Here is a 21,863-nt window from a genome sequence, read left to right as displayed (position 1 = left end):
GGACCTTCGTTCTTTGTATAAATGTACTTTTCCGTCGTAACTTTGTGATGTATTTTACTGTTGGTCCTCGACAGGTGTCTCTTGAGGAGACCCTGTGTCTTAATGAGATAACATTTAAAAATAAAGGTTGAATAAGTAAATAAAATAAAGAAGATAGAAGTTATGTCAATTTCAGGTATCAAAATCAAAAACAGGATTGAAAAAAATTAGAAATCTGACCTTATGGCGCATTCCAGAAAATATGTATATCATACTTGAAACCATCTTTTTAAATGCACAAGAAAACTAGAAAACAAGAAACTTTTTTGCCTTAAACTGCATGATTTAATAATGGCCATATCTGTTTCTTCCTTGCAAAAAATAGCCTAACTTTAAGCGTTATTTAATCCCCTTCCCAACAAGGCCTCAGATCTTCAAGTTTCATATCATAACAATATATTTTCTGTAGTCTTAAAGTTGAGTCCTACAGGCTACAGCCTCTAAAAGAAAAAGTCAGAAAAGTCTCTAAGGGGTTAATTAATTGAGATCGTCATCCTCAGATAATTGCAAATGAAAAGAACCGTTAGTTGCAGCCCCAGTTCCCACTCATGTTGCTGAATAATAGATCGATATTATCTTAAATAAAAAGTGAAGACGCGACGCCACTTTTGCGTCTTCTGTTCAGACCGTCCTCGTGTAAACGGAGCCTCAGACTTTTTATTTCAGGATGTTCAGCAGCTTTAATCTCATCCTGACTTGTTGGCTTTTCATTCAAAGATTCAGGTTTGAAACCAGGCTCCAGTGTCTGAAACAGACAGTAAAACCTTGTTGTTTTGTTTCTGTTCTGCAGTGAGAAGAAGAAGGAGAAGGAGCGGGAGGAGCTCTGGAAGAAGCTGGAAGACTTGGAGCTGAAGCGGGGCCTTAGGAGCGACGGGATCATCCCAACTTAACGAAGACAGCGCCACGCTCCCCTCCGCCCCTCCCCCTCCCCTCTCCCCTGTGACTCCCCCTCCCCTCCATCCTCCCCCGCCCCCCCCCCTCCGACCCCCCCTCATCAGCCATGTCTGCCCAGAGCTCCGAGAAACCCCCGATACAGGCCGTCGTCTCTGGATCGACACGGAGCGCCCGCTGGTTTTCTTAATTGTTTGTTTTTTTTCTTATGTTATTATTTTTTTCTTTTCTTTTCTTTTTTTTTTTTTTTTTTCTCCTGTTGTGTTTGTGCGACTTACTTTACAGTAGAGATTCATCACGTCTGTTTTCATTATTTCAACAGCACTGTAAATAATTATTTTTTTCTTTTTTTTTTCCCTTAAACTGATATTATTGCAAAACGGAAAAAAACAAAACAATAATAATAAAAAAGGAAGAAAAAAATAGAAAATGAGAAAATGACTTGTGTGGGAGGGGGAATTAAACAAAAAAAAAGACAAACAAAAAAAACTTTTGGACTGTAGGACACGAGACAAACTCTTGGAAAACAAAAAACAACAAAAAAAAGAGAAGATAGATTGATTTTTAACTCTTCATCCCTCTTCAGTACAGTCCCGTGTGTAACTTTTATTTCTCCTCTTTGCTTTTCCTCTCGTAGCCTCCATCTCTCTGTTCCCTCCTTCCCTCCCTCCTCCTCCTCTCTAATGGTGCATCTGTCATTTCTGCCCCCGTGTGGGACGTCCGGACTGATAATGGGTCCCCCCTCCCCCCTCTAAAGGTTCCTCTCTGGCCCCGCCCACCTGACGACAGGTTCTCCTTCCTGTTTTTAAACAGGAGAACACATTTAAAACCATCAACAGGGACTTCCTCAGTACACCAACCATCCTCTCTCTGAGTGCGTTTACATGTGTGTTCATGGAAGAGCTTAGAAAACCCAAATCTGCTCAAAATTCAACCCTCAAACTACATAATAAATCCCGTCAAGTTTCATATTTTGCAACCTTGAAAAATGTATTTGCATCAGAAAAAAACAAATGTTCTTGTTTTTATTTATTTGCATAAAAATGTCCCAGAATTCAGTTAAAATCAAATGTTTTTTTACAGAATATGCATGACGTTGCATTTCCTGTTACTCCTTCACAATAAAATGTAATTTCGGTTCAGTTCAGTTTGCATCAGCAGCTAAAACAAACTAAATCGCTGTGTTGCAGCTTTATAAAGGCCATTCAGTGAATGTGGGGAGATAAAATAATCCATGAAAAAGACAAATTGCATATATTTACAGGTAACTTATTCCAACTTGAAAAGGAGAAGTAGCCCAAAATAAAAGTAAATTTCTAAAAAAAAACACTTTGTGAAGGTTTGGAGGCTTTTCTCTCCTTTACTTTGTCGCCACCTGGTGGTCGTATCAACAGTATCACAAATAGAGGGAGACGAGAGACAAAACTAAATGAATGAACCAATGAATTAACTAACTGATTTAAGAAATGACAAACAAAATAAACATATTTAGCACAGAGATAAGTCTGTTAATCTTCCTCCCCAAATCACCTCAATGCCTGCACCACATGACCTTTTCTTTTTCAAGACCAGTTGAGCGCTCACATCCTGTTTAGCATCATTTATTCTGTAACTTCCTGTTGATATTGGGTCTCCTGTGTGATCCTGCTCTGTATGAAGGAGAATATTGAGGATGATTTGTTTTTGAAGTAAGGTTGTGAGTCAGGAACTCACTCTTTAACACCAAAGTTGCTCTGTAACACAAACTGATGGAGGAAGACGGAGAGCAGATACTTTACTTTCCTATGTTCTGCCACTTAAAATCACTGTTTTTGTGAATGAAAAGAGTCTGGTGGCTTTTAAGAGAGCACAGATGTCAGCTTTACTTCATCAAAATGGTCAATATATTCTAAAATGATTCTAAAAGTTTACCGATATCTTCTGCTGTTGCTCCTATTCAGACCACATCAGTCAAATGGCAGTAATCCCATTTATTTGATTTAGGGTAGTCCATTTTCGGCTGCAGCAGCCAGCACTAGAGGGGATTTTGGTTCAAAAAAGTTCAAACACAATCAACTTTTATAGAAGTGCATTGGCCAATCAAGTAAGCATCAAGTCATGAGAGAGTACCGGAGCATCTGTGTCTCTCTTGAACCTCAAACAACTTTGGTACAAGAACGTTTAAAAGCTATGAGGGTAAAAACACGAGCACTTAGCCACACGCAGCCTGCAGCTCACATGAATGTGTCCTTTTTTCTCCAAACTGTAGATGAACACTGACCTCACACAACGCCACCTCAAACCAGCGACTCCTCCAAACCGTACAACCTCATGTGTCATTTTTTTTTTTACATCCCCTCGAATAAAATGAGTGAGTGATTAGATCAACACCTCCTTGTGTACAAACGTAACAGTTGCTGTTGTGAAGCAGATGCAGTTTTGTTGAGTTTAGGCAACAAAACTACTTCCATAAGGTTAAAAAATACAAGTTAAGGCTTCATAATCACCGTTTAAAAAAGCAAAATAAATGGTGAAAGTCAGGTATTTATGTTGGTGGCGTATAAAGACGCACAAGTTAAGTGATGTGACTTTAAATAACTTTTACTTTTGTTTCACCTGAACGCTGAACTCCAGTTTCCTCTCACTAAGGGCGCCCCCAGTTATAAATGTAAATATGGGGTTGTAAAAAAAACTCTGGATCCCAAAAAGAAGAAATTCAGAGAGGAAAATAAAGGTTCCTCAGTTTCAGCATTGATTCTAGCTTGTCTTTGTACTGTATTCAATCGACTGTAGGATTTGCAAACCACTGCATTTTTTTATTAGCGTCCCAACTTTTTGGAGTTTTGGGGACAGAAGAGGTCTCCTTCAAACTAATCCAAAAAAAAGTGTGTTTTTCCAGAACGCTCTCCATGTAAACGCACTCAACCAACCTACTTCTCACCCAGTTTATTATTTTAACTCCTTCCTTCCCTCCATCTCCTCCTTCCTCCTTTTTTTTTTTTTTTTTTTTTTTGACCCCTCCCCCCTTCCGTACCTGCCACCCCAGGTATCAGTCTGGCACTGGTACCCTCCGGCCATAACGGGGACTGATTATTACAAATAAAAACAGAAAAAAAGTCTTCAGAGGAGGCGCCAAAAATCTTCCTCCTGTCGTGAAAAGACGAGCGCCCCTGCCACCCCCCCCCCCCCTCTACCCCCTCCGCCCACCGGGGGGCGCCGCGTTGACTTCACAGTATTACAACAACAACAACAACAACAAAAAAAAAGACAACCCTGTACATTGTTATTGAATGCAGTACACTGATAATCTTGTATCTTGTAGTAATTTAGCCTATGTTTTTTGCTTAGGAAACTGTGGAGAGGAGTATCCAGTATATAAAGAGGTATTATGGAACAAGACTTCCTGGTATTTATGATAGTGTTTCCCCCCTTTTAGTCTGTTTTTTCTTTTCTGTCTCTCACTCCTCCCTCTTCTCTTGGTTTTTATCTCATTTTGGATATTTTGATGAAGTTTCTTTTGACCATTGGATATATTTTTTTTAGTTGGGGAGGGAGGGAGGGGGGGGGCAAGGGTTAGGGCAGGTAGGCAGGGAGTCGAGGGGGGTCAAAGGTCGGGGTTGGGGGGCGGGGGGAGGGGAGGGGGGGTGCAGAGGGACGGCGAGGAGCAGAGAGACCACTTGGCCCGGTTGGGGAGTGTGACAGTGAACCTCCCCCCTCCTCCCTCGCAGAATTAATGTGTGCTTTAGAACGGCCCGGATATAATATGATTTAAAAACTGAAAAAAAAAAAAGATAAAAAAGGGTTGGAGAAATACAAATGTTTAATTATTTTAAAAAATAAAGAGATATTAAATTAAACCTGTTTTGTGATAAAGCCCAGATGCTGGATTGCTTTATTTACCAGGGACACAGGGTGTGTGTGTGTGTGCGTGTGTGTGTGTGTGTGTGTGTGTGTGTGCGCGTGTGCGTGCATGAGCGCGAGTTTAACTTTAATAATAATATTATTAAAGTTGTTATTTTGCATATTATTCAATTATTGTTTTGCTTACTAAATGCATTATTTTTTTATTACAGTCGAGCATGATGGTAATCAGCAACAACACTGAATCATGACTCTATTATACATATATTATAAATTTGTCACTTTAATCTCAGATAAAAAAAAATTAATATAAATGTATGATTTAACAATCATAGATTATTTTTTTTTATTTTCTTGGAAATGTATGACTTTCTGATCTCTGAAAATATTTTAGGTTTTTCTCAAATATTATAGGAGTTTTTTTGTCCAAAAGTAAAATCTTAGTCATTACAGATATTTGCGTATTTTTCTCGTGAATTTATGAGTTAATAATCTCAGGGAATATTTGAGTTTTTTGTCACGATTTATGACTATAATATCTGAAAATATTTCAGTTTTTCCCCATCTCAGACTATTGGTTTTTAATCTTGAAAATGTATCACTTAATCACAGGTAACATTTGCGTGTTTCTCTTGTCAATTTAGTTAAAAATCCTAGAATATTTTTCTCATATTTTTATTTTTTATTTTTTTAAATCTCAGAATATCTGAGATTTGATGCCATTAATTTGCGACTTTATTCTCAGAAAACCCCTAGCTTGTTAATTAAGATTTTTTTTAAAACCTAAAATGGCCCTAATATTCCGTCGTAGTAGATACTTTACAGTTATTATTATTATTATTAGTAGTAGTAGTAGTAGTAGTATTATTAGTATTATTATTATTATTATTATTATATATGTGTATGGTGAGCTGTAATCGACCAATCAGAGAGCAGGAGACGGTCAGGTGGCACACAGGTGTACTGTCGAGATCAGAAGGGCCTCGACAGGTGTGTGTGTGTGTGTGTGTGTGTGTGTGTGTGTGTGTGTGTGTGTGTGTGTGTGTGTGTGTGTGTGTGTGTGTGTGTGTGTGTGTGTGTGTGTGTGTGTGTGTGTGTGTGTGTGTGTGTGTGTGTGTGTGTGTGTGAGAGAGAGAGAGAGAGAGAGAGAGAATCAGAATAAATTAAGATAACGAGTGTTTTGGATCGTGCAGATGAACAGAGGAGGAGTGGATTTTACTGCAGGAGGGTTATTTTTTTAATTATTTTTTTTAAAGTTTCTGACTTTTTTTTCGTCTGCTGTAAAAACTGGAGTCCAAACTGAGCAGAGCTGCTGCTGTCAGCAGAGGAAACAAAGTCTACATGAGGTGAGTGTTTCATACTTCAGATAAACACTTTGGGTGGAAAATCACTTTGATAAACCCAGACGTCAGGTGAAATAATTATTTATGCAGTTTAATACAAGTTTTTCTCAGTGAAGGTTTGTAAGTTTGGACTGTTGTGTTGAAGTTTTGAGCGGTTTTTTTACTTCTACATTGGGCCCTAAAATCAGTAAAGAGCTCATCATAATCTTAATGTTATTGTAGTCATTAATTAATACGGAGGACGGAATCTCCCAGTTATGCAGAAGAGGAAACTGTCAATCAAAGTGTGTGATGACGTCAACGTTGACAACTTGACGCTTTGAATTAAAATTAATGCATTTCTTACAAATGGATAAAAAAAAAAAAGTTATAATGGGAAATAATTAAAAATCTGAATAAATACAGAGGTAAACAAATTAGGAATTCAATTAGTGTAGGTGGCAATTGATGTCATATTTGATCAATTAATACCTACGTTTGTTTTAAATGTTGGTACATTTAATGGCATAATTGGGTTTGTTTAATTATATTTTTTAAACATTCAGCATAGTTCGAGCTCATTTAAGAAGGCAACCTACCCGAGAAACATGTTGAATTTACATTATGGAACAGACTTCAATCTTATTCATACTTGTTTATCAGATCCACTCAATTTCTAGTTAATTTAAGTTATCAGTTGTACTATAAAATCAGTATAATCAACTTTTATTTAAGCTGAGCTGCTCCTCAGTCTGCCACCAGAGGGCAGCAAAGACCTGCAGCTCAGACTGGAGCTTTGAAAGAAAAAAAAGTGCTCGATGGAATCATGGTTAGAAATGGGAACAACACAAAAAATGTATTTGTGCTTAATAACACAGTTATATTTTACATGGCATAAATCTTTTTTTTTTAAGTTTCTCTGATAACTTTTTTATGAATTGGAATAAAATGGAATTTAATACATAAACTTACATAAACACTTTCTAAGTGTCACGAATGTTGTAAAACAAGTTTTCTCCACATATTGTACATATTAAAATATTCTCAAGTTGCAAGCCTCTCCTGTCCTCTCCTCTCTGCTCTGTGTAAACAGTCTCTCCTGTCCTCTCCTCTCTGCTCTGTGTAAACAGCCTCTCCTGTCCTCTCCTCTCTGCTCTGTGTAAACAGCCTCTCTTGTCCTCTCCCCTCTGCTCTGTGTAAACAGCCTCTCCTGTCCTCTCCTCTCTGCTCTGTGTAAACAGATTCTCAGTGAATATTTGTCACGTGACCGTTGGTCTCAGCAGAATCAATCATGTCTTCACAGTGTCTCTGAGGAGAATTTAATGTTTTTAACAGGATCTGGTTAGTGCAAACACTTTATTTTAAATGACACATGGAGAATAAAGAGATTCTGACACAAATATCAACATTTTAACACACGTTTTGGTAACTTTCTCGAGATTCTAACAGAAACATCAACATTTTAAGCTTTGTTTTCGTCCATTTTTATAACGGAAACAGTGTAAATTGTTGTTTTCTTGTTGTAAACCTGGGCTGAGGTGAAGAGTTCAGCACATCAGTGAGATGTTGATGCTCTGTATGAATCAAAGTAAAACCAAGCGGCGCATATAGAGGGTGTGTGTGTGTGTGTGTGTGTGTGTGTGTGTGTGTGTTTAATCAGCTGAATTATTGCCGCTGTGGGCTAATTAATTATGACAGTGCTCTCAGCGTGTCATGGCCTTTTTTCCACAAAGAGCTCGGAGCTGAATGAGCGCTGAGGCGAAGAGAAGCTTCCAGTAATTACACCTGGATCTCACCTCTTCTTCTTCTGCTTCTTCTGCTTCTTCTTCTTCTTCTTCTGCTTCTTCTTCTTCTTCTTCTTCTTCTGCTTCTTCTTCTGCTTCTTCTTCTGCTTCTTCTTCTTCTTCTGCTTCTTCTTCTTCTGCTTCTGCTTCTTCTTCTTCTCCTTCTTCTGCTTCTTCTTCTTCTTCTGCTTCTTCTTCTTCTGCTTCTTCTTCTTCTTCTGCTTCTTCTTCTTCTTCTGCTTCTTCTTCTTCTGCTTCTGCTTCTTCTTCTTCTTCTTCTTCTCCTTCTTCTGCTTCTTCTTCTTCTGCTTCTGCTTCTGCTTCTTCTTCTGCTTCTTCTTCTTCTTCTGCTACTTCTTCTTCTTCTTCTTCTTTTCTTCTTCTTCTGCTACTTCTTCTTCTTCTTCTTTTTCTTCTTCTTCTTCTGCCGCCGTCAGGGTTCCTGCTTCACGACAGGTGATCCTAATTAGATAAACCCGCGTGTGCTGGTGACCGCACACACACACACGCGCACACACACACACACACACACACACACAGTTCAGCTACAAATAGAGGGGCAATGGAGGAAAAATACATACTGTACATGACACCTGTATCTGGTTGTTCTGCGCTTTATTTTGACATCATCTAATTGTTGAGTTTTCCTTTTAAGTCATCAAAACTCAATATCTGCTCTCATTAAATCTGCTCTTTGGGCTCTGTTATTAATTACTTGTTGTAATTATCCAGCAGACTTCACTGAAGTCACTGAAGGAGTCACACTCACTCTGGGTCTTTTATTTTTGCGGGGGCTGAGTCATGTCCTCTCTGTCACGCTCCTCACGCTTTTATTTTGGAGTTCACAGAGTTCCCCTCCTCATCCTCCTCCTCCTCCTCTGTACCTCTTCTCCTCTTTCTCTGCTTCTGCCAAATCATCGCACAGAACCTCCTCCTCCTCCTCCTCCTCCTCCTCCTCCTCCTCCTCCTCCTCCTCCTCTGATTTGCTGTTGTCACTCCTTCTCCATTTCTTCCTCTGTATCTTTTATCTTTCATCTCTTTCCCTTTTTTGTCTTTTTGTCTCCCTCTTCTCTTTAATGCTGCAGTATTTATTTCTCATCCCTCCATCATTTCTCTCCTCTTCTTTCCTCCTGCCTCTCTTATCCTTTCGCTTGTCTCCTCTTCTGTTTTACTTCTCCTTTTCTTTTTGCCTCTACACTTCTATTCCCTCCCTCTAGTCCTCTTCCCCTCCTCTTCTTCCGTTCTTTCTCCTTCTCTCCTCTCCTGTGTCCTCACTTCCTCTCCTTTACTTATTGTCTCTCCTGTCATATCCCCTCCCCTTGTTTGAACCTCTGTTCTCTCCATCATTCCTCCTCTTCTTTCCTTGTTTCCTCTCTCCTCTCCTCATTTCCTCTCCTCATGATTGTTTTCCCCTCCTTTTTATGTTCTCCTCTCTTGTTCTCCTCCTCCACCCATCTCCTCATCTTTTCCCATCTCACCTTTCTCTCTCTCTCCCTCTCTGTCTCTCTCTCTCCCTCCCTCTTTAGCACAAGTACAACTTTGGTAACACTTTCTATGAAGACTACATCTATAGTGCATTATGAGCGCATTCATAGTGAATTATAATGCTCATTATAATCAATCATAATGCATTATGACTGCACTCATAAACACATATAAAGCTTCATGATGTACTATATCAACAGTTATAAATATAGCTTATAATGACTTATAAATCCAAGTGTCTTATGAGTGCTCTTGACTGGTTATAAACTACAGGCTGACTGATGAGGCTTATAATACATTACAACTACTCATACCCCTCTATACACACACCTCAACAATCAATTGTTATAAGGACTCATAGGATGCCATAAGTATAAATAAATGATCAATGTATGCTTTAAGTAAAGTGAGGTTCATATAGACGCATCTATAATGCAGTATAGCTAATCATGATGTTTCATTGTTGGCGTTAAGTAAAGTGCAACACATTTTCATGCATTTAAAAGAAGCTATGCTGCATCATAAGTCATTATTTATACTTATGGCATCCTATGAGTCCTTATAACAATTGATTGTTGAGGTGTGTGTATAGAGGGGTATGAGTAGTTGTAATGTATTATAAGCCTCATCAGTCAGCCTGTAGTTTATAACCAGTCAAGAGCACTCATAAGACACTTGGATTTATAAGTCATTATAAGCTATATTTATAACTGTTGATATAGTGCATCATGAAGCTTTATATGTGTTTATGAATGCAGTCATAATGCATTATGATTGATTATAATGAGCATTATAATTCACTATGAATGCGCTCATAATGCACTATAGATGTAGTTTTTCCAAATATTTGGACAAAACAAAAACAGTAAGATATAAGAATCAGTAAAACAAAATTGATTACATAAAATATATGTATATTCAATATATATATACAGTATATTTGACCTCATCTCCTGTTTCACTTCTTCTATCATCAAACACAAACTGACCTCATGGAGTTTAAAGGCAAAACTTTCGAGGGAAGCTGACGGCAGGAAAGACGCTGCCGACGTTTTTAAAGTGATGAAGAGTGATGAAGAGTTGGAGCAGCGATGATGGAGCCTCTGCTGCTGGTCGGCTGCTTGCAGACAACAGAAACAGACCAAACAAGTCTGGGAAGTTTTTCAGAACGATGCACAATGAGTCACCTTGTCACCCACCTGGTGGACTATTATCGGCTGCTGTTTCCATGTCAACCTGGTGGCTCATGTAGTTTAAATGGACAGCATGAAAGGTGTATAATGGTAAAGTGAATACAAGAAGAAATCACTTAGTGTGGGTGGGAAGGTTACGTTAGACAGGAGGAGATATGTGAGGCTACAGCAGGTTAAAGCAATAACCTTTTAAGATCCACATTTACATAAATGTCTGTGAACTCATTATCTTTTGCCAGAAGACGTAAAATAATCGTGACTGAGACTCTGAAAGCTCTTACATTTACAGCAAGGTGTGTTTCCATCCACCTGCTGCTGAGCCGATTTTCAGTGTGTGCAGAAAAAAACTGAAAATAATTGAAAATTAAAAATATCACAAAAAAGTTTCAGGTTTGGCCAAGGTGAAAAAAGTTGGTGAATTGATGATTATAATCATTATTTTCTAATAATAATAATAATAATTATTATTATTATTGTTTATTTTTATTAATTTTATTTGTATAGCACCTTTCATACCAAAAATGCAGCATGAAGGGCTTTACATTTAAACCTATTATATAAATATATAGGAAAAAATATAAGTCTTTGCATTACAGAGAAAGCAAGTTATTTCAAAGATCGGCTGAATAAAAGGCCAAGACATAAACAGTCATTTAAAACACAATATGTGGGTTTCTGTAAAATCAAAACATGACAACATGCAGTGGAAACAGATTTTTTTAGCTAACAAATGTTGACTTACTTTTGCTGCTGTAATGTGAGTTTATTCAGCACAGACAGCAGCAGTGGAGGTCTATAGTTAACCTGGATCACCTCACACTAAACATCACATGTTTCTGTCAATGATCGGGGAAAAAAATAAAAATAAAACTCACGCATGAAATGAACACATAAGTAAAAAACAAAACAAAATGTAAGATAAAGAACAGTTTGTTTAGTCTCAAAGAAAAACAGTTACATTCCACCACTGATGATCTAAATCTAAGTACATTTATTACAGTAATATACTAAAGTACAGGTTTGAGGTACTTGTACTTAACTTGTGTTTTTCCATTTTATGTAAGTTCATCCTTCTACTCCACGACATTTAGCTGACAGCTTTAGTTATTTTTCAGGTAAAGATTTAACATTAAAAATACCCTCAGAACAGTATATTAAGTAGTTACAATTAGCCCTACATCGGTAACATTAAAATACTGTTTACATAAATGAATCAATAATAATCCGATATATATATATATATATATATGTATATATATATATATATAGTCTTGAGCGGGTGTGAAGAAATACTGTAAAACAAGAATGTTTTCAAATATATATTAAAGTCTGAGTGGATCCATTCATCATAACAAGTACTTTTACTTTTGATACTTTAGGTACATTTTGATACTTTTGTACTTTTACTTCAGTAAGTTCTGAATGCAGGACTTTTACATGTAGTGGAGTAGTTTCAGTGTGGTATTAGTACTTTTACTGAAGAATACTTCTTCCACCAAAACACTGACAGGGAACATTTAATCACATTAATAATATTTTTTTCAAACTTTCAAGCTGTAAGTGCATTTTGTTGGTAATACTTTATACTTTTACTGAAGTAAGTAAGGTTACAATTACATTAATTTTACTTTTGCAGTAATTGTTATACTACATTTACTTCAGAAAAGGATCTGAATACTTCTTTCAACACTGGAGTTCATACGGTATAAAATAGCATAACTTGAGATGAAATTGCATGATATACACTACCGGTCAAAAGTTTTAGAACACCCCAATTTTTCCAGTTTTTTATTGAAATTCAAGCAGTTCAAGTCAAATGAACAGCTTGAAAGGGTCCAAAGGTAAGTGGTGAACTGCCAGAGGTAAATAAAAAAAGGTAAGCTTAACCAAAACTGAAAAATAATGTACATTTCAGAATTATACAAGTAGGCCTTTTTCAGGGAACAAGAAATGGGTTAACAACTTAACTCTATGGAGTCTTGGGCTATTTTGTCCATTTTTAAATTCTTTTCATGTCTTTGTAAGTAATTTTGTGTCTTTTTTGGTAATTTTGTGTCTTTTTTAAGTCATTTTGTGTCTTTTGGTGTCTTTTTTTTTGTCATTTTGTGTCTTTTTTTGGTCATTTTGTGTCTTCTTTTAGTCCTTTAGTCCAACATAAAATGTGATTTTGAATCTTTTTTTTTACTTTCAAAACACTATCATGCTCAATAAAGCATTTTAAATGTTGCAAATGTGCATTAATTTCAGAGTACACTGAGACATTAAACTGCATCATTTTCAATTAAATTCTGGAAAAGTTGGTGTGTTCTAAAACTTTTGACCAGTAGTGTATGGTAACATGAGACTACTATGAGACATGGTATGATCTCTTAAAAGAGCATAATATAAGCTCATAATATAAGTCAGATAAGATGGCAAAATAACAAAACATGAGATATAAAGAACCTTTGAAACAGAGGAAAAACCTTTATCATTCAAACATTCAATCACAGCTCAAAAATCAACATGATTCATCAGCAGCAGACGAAGCCACGGAGCCAGAAAAGCTCAGACAACAGCAACAATTAAAACCCCACAAATAAACAGCATCATGCAGCAGCTCAGTATGTGTTCACAGAGTGCACCTGTCTGATGAGCATCTGTGCATGAACAAGCCTCTGGATTTATGGGTCAGGAGGTTTTGTGTTGGCATTCTTCCAACGACAAGTGGGGAGGAAAAAAAAAAAATCAGACTATTTTCAGAAAGAGTGAAATCAGGCTTTTAAAACACTCCGGCCCGCCACCTCAGCCAGGCAGCCGAGAGGAGCGTCTGTGCGAGAGGTTTTTACACAATCTGACAGTCTGTTTCTCAGCACGGTGCATTAAGTCGCGTTAAATATTTAGCTGCGCTGCCTTGAAACAGGCAGAATGGATGTTTAGAGTCCTCAGTGGACTTCCAACGTCTCCTGGCCTCAAAGTTCTCTCCTAATAAACATGCCGAGCTCCGTCACAGTGTCTGCTACATTTACTGAATTTAATTAACTCCACAGAAGCATTCAGGATGAGAAGCAATAAATAAATGCTTCCAATTAAAAACTTAGGAGAATGTATAGATGCACAGGAGCCAGCTTTTTTCTGTATTTTTTGAGTAAAGCAGGGGGATAAAATGTGTGATAATCATCTCGGAGCAGATTCTTAACCAGATTGTCACAATTAAATTAAAGTGAGCCAGTAGGGTGGCCCGGTTTGCCAGAGTCCAATCTAAAAATACTCTCATGCCTTATCAGCATAAATCACAAGCTGCTGCTGCAGCGACAGAAGAAGCAGCTTCACAGCCAAAATAACTGAGATGATTTTAAATTTAACCTGAAGACAAACAGAGAAGATGAGTGAAATCTGAAGTCAAACGACAGAAAAATAGAGTCTGAACAGGAACATAGATTTATTATTTTAAAACAGTAAATACATGTTCATAAATAACTGCTCATTATTTAGTGTGCAGGCTCTCTGACTGCAGCAGAATAGTACTTTATTCTGAGGAAAGTTCCTAACTGAGTGAAATGACCTGTTCTTAGTCTTAATCTCATCTTTAATTGCATACATGCAAATGTATTTTATGTCATCTTTTAGTTGATGGTTCAGTGATTTAGAATGTGCATTGTATATTTTCTAGAAGGAGGTCGGAAATGTTCATGTTCCAAGGCTTCTTGAATGCAAATCTTTCCTTAAACTTATGTTTTTCATTTTGACTACTCAACTGCAGCCTCTATTTTCCTTGTTTTAAATGATTTCTCTCAAACTAATACAACTGTATTCATCATCTGGATGTGTGAGCTTTTCTTAACTTTTTTGTAAACTTTGACTTCAACACATCCTCGTTCACCGACACAGAAACTGTTGCTATAAAACTAAACATCTGTTTGAATGCTCAGTGTCTGAAACTGCACACGCCTGCTGGAAATGATGGTTTTTATGTCAGTGAAACAGTTTGTGGTACACATTGGACTCAGACACTAATAATTAATGAAATATGTAGGAGGAATTTAAAAAATCCCTTTATTTGGGGGTATATAAACATAAAGCAGGCTGAAGTTAGACTAATGAATTAGTATAACTTATTTTATTTTGGCAACATTTAGACTGCTTGGCTTATTAAAGAGAAATGTTTAAGTTCAGATATGAAGGTTTTTTTTCCTTCAGGTGCTCAACCTGCTGCACTGGAGGTCAGGTGAGTCCTGAGTCTATCATTTCAGTGTCCCACTAAAGAGCTGCGTCCTCATTAAGGAAGGACCTTTGAAAAGGTGTGGCCTTTAGGGCAGCTATTCTCAACCTTGGGGTCCCGACCCCAATTGGGGTCGCGAGATGATTTCTGGGGGTCGCCAAATCATTTTGGAAGTCAACTCTGTCTCCACTGTGTTAAAGTGTTCATGTGTTAATGTGTTTTAGTCTTTTTGGTCATTGAATGTCTTTTTTTGGTCATTTTGTGTCTTTTCTGGCCATTTTGTGTCTTTTCTGGTCATTTTGTGTCTTTTTTTGGTCATTTTGTGTCTTTTTTTGGTCATTTTGTGTCTTTTCTGGTCATTTTGTGTCTTTTTTTTGGTCATTTTGTGTCTTTTCTGGCCATTTTGTGTCTTGTTTTGGTCATTTTGTGTCTTTTATGGTCATTTTGTGTCTTTTGTTATCATTTTGTGGTCATTTTGTGTCTTTTTTTAGGTCACTTCGTTTCTTTTTTGGGCCATTTTGTGTCTTTTCTGACAAATCCCTGAGTTTGTGTGATCTGAACTGTGCGTGTGTTCAGTGAGTGGGGGTCGCGGACAACATGCATGTTAAATTGGGGGTCGCGACTCAAAAAGGTTGAGAACTACTGCTTTAGGGGACCAGGAGTCCTGGAGGGACCTGAAGGGACCTGCACTTCCTTCAGATGAGCGGGTCGAGCCTCAAACAGACTTAAGTATGCATCGAGCTTTCCTCATCAACATGTGAAGGAATCGTCTGCATACTTTAAAAAAATAAACAAGATTTGGCACTTCTATGCATTTAAAATATGCTAAAATATATAAATTGCAAATTGTAATTTAAAAATAAAAAATGATTGTTTATTATTAATTATATATATTTATATACATACAATCTATACAATCATTTACATTTGCATTAATTTTGTATGCTTCTGTACACCTAGGGTTCCTTCCTAAAATAGAAATTTAAAAAAGTTTTTAAATCGTCCTGTCTCATTGATTTATAAACCGCTGCCAGTGTTTTTGGAGTCTGAAACTCAAACTGACCTTTGAGTTTCATTAAAATGTTAAAAAATGAATATATTACTTGTTTTATTTTGTTGAGTTGTGTACTTCCATGATGCCAAATATTTCCAACAATGTTCAAATGGAGTATAAAGAACGACAAGGTCCACTTAGGGAGGAGTTGGTCAAAGAAACACTGTTCCGGCTTCCATACATTATGTTTTTATGTCACCAATGTAACAACTTCACTTCCGTCGGTTATGTGCATTTAGTTACTTTTTATAACACCTAACCATGGACTATTTGCCTCAACTTTAGGGAAGTAGTTTTTTTGGCTCAACAAAACTGTAGCTGTTTCACAAAGCATCTTTAAATCATAGTTTAAAGTGTCTCGTTTTGCACTAGAAGGAAACTTTAGAGGTATTAAATCTTGTTGTATTTACTGGAAGCGCACCCATTTGGCCATTGCATCTCATTTTCTTTACCAAAAGGGGACCTAAGAAGGCATTCCTCTGCATCTCAGAGGAAGATCACGGCGAGGCAGCTTATTCAGGAAACACTGTGAGTCATATAAGAAGGAAGGAACAAACAATGTGGAGGACTTGTTGGATGAATAAGCTCAATAAACAAGATTAAATATGAAATGGAACCAGTTGCAGGAGTCTAGGTCGATGCACACATTAACACAGGCCTGCTGTGTGTGTGTGTGTGTGTGTGTGTGTGTGGGCTCGCAGCTCCTGCAGCAGTTTTATTTATGGCCTCCTAGTGGGAGGCTTCATACGTTCTCACACCTTTCTGTCTTCATTGACGAGGAGACAACAAGCTTTTATCTCATTCATGTAACAATGAAACAAACAGGACTTCCTTCTGATCTCATTACCATCACAAACACGTCCCTGGAGCAGACTAACTGCATGTGTTCCATGCATTGACGGGAAAATCCCCACTGGCTGCATTTCCACATCACAGAGCGCTAATGTGGACTGAACTCTTGGCTGTGGCTCTTGTTTTTATATCCAGAATCACAAAATGGCAAAGATTAGCCCGAGGCAATATGGGATTAACAGGCTTATATTAATATACATACATTCATTACAGTGAGGGGGATTAAGGTGCAGGAGGACGGAGAGAGGGAGGGTGAGGGGGAGGAGAGGAGAAGAGAGGAGAGGAGAGGAGAGGAGAGGAGAGGAGAGGAGAGAGAGAGAGAGAGAGAGAGAGAGAGAGTAAGAGGAGAAAGATATTATATATTGTTGCTGTCTCTTTATTTACTTTATATACTTAAGGAATTGTAAATTAGTCATTGATTAGTCTCACATTTTATCTCTATATATTTTATGAAATGTATTCACATTGTTTTATTGATTCATATATATATATATACACATATATATATATATACATATACTTTATATATGTGTGTATATGTGTATATATATATATATACATATACATTTATACATATACACATATACACATACATACATACATATACATATATACATACACTACTGGTCAAAAGTAATGATCAGGTCATGTAGGTGAAGTTGTGCTGGGAAAAAAAATGACACCAACATGGCATGGTAAACATTTTTTTAAGTGGTATATACAGAGAGACTAAAAAGGAGTCAAAAACAGACAAAATAGCCAAAAACTCTAAATGCTGAATTCATACTTAAAGTGAAAAAGTTTCACCAGCTGGACGAATCGTTTCACTTGTTTCTCAGCTGCAGCAGTTACAGAAGAAATGACCGTTTTGCATTCAGTATCATGAGTTTGTCACTGAGGGAAGAAATGCAGATGGTGACTCAGCAGACGGTCTGTGAAGGCACCACGACTCGTCAGTATGTCTTACAGAAATGGAGGAAGTAATGCAAATCTAAAATTCAGTTTTGCCTCGAGGCCGTGGAAATTATTGCACGCTGTCGTCTTTTTATCTTTACGTAGCGAGTCTGTGAGGCCTCAGAAGCAGATGATCTGCACCAACATCAATTGAGGAGAGCATAAATACGATCATAAATCTGATGCACTCTGCATATTTTATTTAGATTTTTCTTGTGCACATGTGGGACGGAACTAATACCTTAAAATTCTTATCTCTTAATTCTGTAGAAGCCTGAACATTGGTCGTCAAGATCCCATGTTGTGGAGCAGTTCCTCCAGGCAGATATTTGACCTGATGATGCTACTAGAGAGAGTTCAAAAGGTCACACAGTGCTGAAGATTCATCCTCTGAGGATAATGAGCAATTTTAATGGAAATGCTGGCGTAAGTAGTGGACCAGTTGGATCAGAAGACGTGGTAAAATGTGTCTATTTTTGGAAGAAGTTGACGTAGCCTCTGGGTCTGAAAAGTGAAGCCAATGCAGAAGGGTGTTAAACAGACCTAGGCATTGGGTGGCCCGTTGGCTGTCCTTGTCCGGCCCGCGTGAGGTTACCCAGAAATTAGAAATCAATATAAGCGCAGTGCTTTTATTTTGGAAAAAAAAAAAAAAGCAAACATTAGCATAAGCACTAGAGCTAACAAGCACTTTTACTATAGTTAAGACAACAAATATAGCCACTAATATGTATGACAGAATAAAATAAACTTTAACAAACCTTGTGTCCTGTCAGTCAGCCACTATAGAAGCCTTTTCATACTTTATATCAACTTTATATGAATTACTACGCACTCGTTATTATTTACCGTTCGTTTTTTCATTTAACCGTTCTACCGGTTATTTCCTGTCACTACCTTTCAAAATTAAAGCACCCGTTTTACACTGGACAGCACCTTTTCAAAATAAAAGCATCACAACATTGTAAAACACCTAGAAAATGTACAAACATGAAAAACAAGCTATATAATACAAAAACATAAATATAAACCTTGCTAAAGGTCATTTACAGTTGTGTTTAAAATAAATGGAAAAGTGATATAGTGATTGGAGTATTTACTATTTTTTACTGCTATATTTGATTTACTCCACATTAACAGTCTTATCATAACATGTGTTCCTATCAGTAGCAGCTCAAAACCAGATAATTTACTATATTTTATAAAGCGATTACATTAATATTGAGCAGAATTCAGTTCCGAGTTTTGGTCCGGCCCCTGCAACCTTCGTGGTATTGGTCATGTGGCCCCTTGGGAAAATGAATTGCCCACCGCTGGTCTTAAACCATGCATTCTATTTAATGGCCAGCAGGGGGCGACTCCACCAGCTGCAAAAAGAAGTAACACTTTACAGAAGCTTTTAGAAGAAGAATTTACTTCTCACTTGTGAGCTTTGTAAATAACCTCATTATGACTTTGTTCTTAATCGTTAGTTTCAAGTCTTCTTCAACACATCATGATGTTCATTTAGTAAATTATGGACTAATTTAGAATAAAATCGATGATAAAGCAGGGTAAAATTCAGGGCATGGCTACAGTTTGACTGGTTACTTATCAATCAGGATAAAAGCAATGCATTTCTCTGTTACTGTGAACATTTAAATAGCCAATAACTTGTTTCTGGGTGTCTTCAGTGTTTTTATTGTATATCTTTGACACTTTTACAGTGTGTTTAAGTTAATTGTGACAATTTGGTTGCTTAAAAATGTCTTCTTCAGTAGACACTTGCTGTTAAAGACACTACGTTTTGTTTTGAGCCTGTTTTTCACTTGTCAAAATTAGCAACCCAGTTAATTTCACGTTATGTGTATTTCGGATGCACTTTGCGAACCAAACCTGAGTTAACTGGCACTAACATTAGTTGGTAATTCACATTCATTTTCACCTTTACCTCTCGTCTAAATATGGTCACTTCTGACTCCAAAACCCCCCTGAAATGCCAGACTTCAGGCTCTAAAGTGTCATGATTTATACGTCAACTTCTTTATTCTGTCTGAGGCAAAAATGCTGTAAATATATTTGTATCTCATTGTTTTATTCCTAAATTTCTTCATTTTTGTTTTTATAACTGATAAGCTCACCTTAGCTCTGCTGTATGGCACATTTTGGTGCAAATATAAACAAAAAAACAGATCAAAGTACGTAGAAAATGATGTGGCTTTTTATATTTTCCAGTTAGTAAGGAGCATTATGAAACTCCTTCCTCCTGCCTTCTGATTTTTTACGTCAGGCTTCTATTTCCTGCTCCTGAGGCCGTTATTTAACTGTATCCTGTGAGTCTTTGTGCCAGTGTGACTGCTACTGTGTACCCGAGATTAAGAGGGGGAATGATTAACTAAAAGCTACAGAATTACTGCTCCAAAATAAGCCCATTCAGGCTGCAACATTCAGATGGAGGCAAAGGGGATTCAGAGAGAGACACAAACTGCAGAAGGAGCATCATGCTTGTAATTAGCAATAACAGCGAGACAAAGTGATCACAGGCAGGTTTACCTCAGGCGCCTCCTCCGAAAGCTTCCACACAGCCAGAAAAAAAACATTTGTGAATCACAAAGTGGTCTGCAATTAAAGTGCAGCGGAAGAGGCGTCGCTTGGTGCCACAGCAAGCTATTCGTCCGCCCACCAGGTGATTAAGGTTTCGGCTACAGAGCGGCCCGCACTGCCTCCATCTGCACATTTATTTGGCAATTTTCACCTTCTGATGTACAAAATCAACAAAGGCTAGTTGTGGCCGAGCGGCAACTTTATGGCATTAGAAGTGAAGCCGACATGGAAGAGCTTTAACCCTTTGATGCACAACATGGGTCTCAAGTGACCTGACAGTTTTTATGTTCTATATCTTTGCAATAATTCATCATTCAGTATTCCAGGTTTTCCTCAATTAGTTTGTTTTTGATCATCATACATCCTAATTTTTATGTTTTCCTTTATTCATTTTTGAATAAAATCCCTTTTTCTGTCACTACTCTTCTAATACACAACATGGTTGAAAAATGAGCCATATCCATTTTTTAGCTAAGTAGCTTGTTAAGCTAACTTCTTTGCTAAGTATTTAGCTAAGTAGCTTGCTAAGCTAACTACTTAGCTAACCTCTTGGCTAAGTAGTTAGCTTAGCAAGCTACTTAGCCAAGTAGTTAGCTATGTAATAATACAAAAACTTTTTTTCTTCATAAATTATGAGAAGCAAAATGAAAATAATGATCTGTTGTTATCAAAAACAAGATATTTAAAGAATATTTAGAATGTTCAATCATAAAATAAGTTGATATCAAAAGATAGAGCACAGAAACACACAGCAAGCAATAAATAACATGGGAAATGAATGTGGGTCATTTTTGACCCATGTTGTGCATCAAAGGGTTAAAGCTGCATTCTTACTATTAGCCAGCAGGGGGCGACGCCACCGGCTGCAGAAGAAGTTTATGAAAGTCTGTAAGAAAAAGATCCTTTTAGTCACTTGATTTCTGACATCAATTGAGGAGAGAATGTATACGATCATAAATCTGATACACTCTGCATATTTTATTTAGATTTTTCTTGTGCACATGTGGGACGGAACTAATACCTTAAAATTCTTATCTCTGTAGAAACCTGGACATTGGTTGTCAAGATCCCATGTTGTGGATGAGTTCCTCCAGGGAAATTTTATATATATTTTTTCACATTTGTATTTTGCCGCATAGATGATTGAAATGATGCATCTGCAATCCCGAATCCAAGAAAAGTTGTGAGGCTGTGTAAAAGGTAAATAAAAACAGAACCTGTCAAATTCAGAAGTTTTATCAGTGTTAACATGAAATATATTCTCCAGTTTTCAGCTGAATATGTCAAAAATGATTAGCAAATGATCACAAGACAATGTCCCAGCTTTTTTGGAATCAAGATTACATCGAAAAATAATAAAGCTGAATGTTTGCTGACAAGACCTCTGATTGTTTCAGGTTATATTAATGTGCTCACATTGTGTTAAATGCACTACACTCAATGTAGAAGCAGCTCTGAGAGGAGCCTTTATCCAATGATTGGTGCTCTTTTATTGACCAGTACAGTAATTTAAACCTCTCGTTGGTCCCCTGACGCAGCAGATTGGTGATGAGACATGTCTATAGTGGCCCAAACCCATTTACCACCAAGTCCCTGGGCTCCTCTGTTCCCAGTCTCTCCCTCCTGCACTGTAAAAAATAATCTGTTTAATTTACGGTAAAACACCGG

The 21,863-nt window shown here is 37.3% G+C and overlaps 1 protein-coding gene across 5 annotated transcripts in view; it reads left to right on the top strand.

The window, feature by feature from the left end:
* ppp2r5eb (protein phosphatase 2, regulatory subunit B', epsilon isoform b) overlaps positions 1–4,766 on the top strand; it is a 73,075-nt gene extending 68,309 nt beyond the window's left edge. For all 5 annotated transcript variants that reach the window (XM_059352758.1, XM_059352759.1, XM_059352757.1 and 2 more), the window contains exon 14: positions 830–4,766. In XM_059352758.1, coding sequence (XP_059208741.1) covers positions 830–929 — 100 coding nt within the window. In that variant the 3' untranslated portion in view covers positions 930–4,766. The remainder of the gene's footprint in view (positions 1–829) is intronic.
* The last annotated feature ends 17,097 nt before the right edge of the window (positions 4,767–21,863 follow it).

The sequence above is a fragment of the Centropristis striata genome, chromosome 16 (assembly GCF_030273125.1).
Source record: "Centropristis striata isolate RG_2023a ecotype Rhode Island chromosome 16, C.striata_1.0, whole genome shotgun sequence".
Lineage (NCBI taxonomy): Eukaryota > Metazoa > Chordata > Actinopteri > Perciformes > Serranidae > Centropristis > Centropristis striata.
The sequence above is the reverse complement of the archived record's forward strand: the minus strand, read 5'-3'. Positions and strand labels throughout refer to the sequence as shown.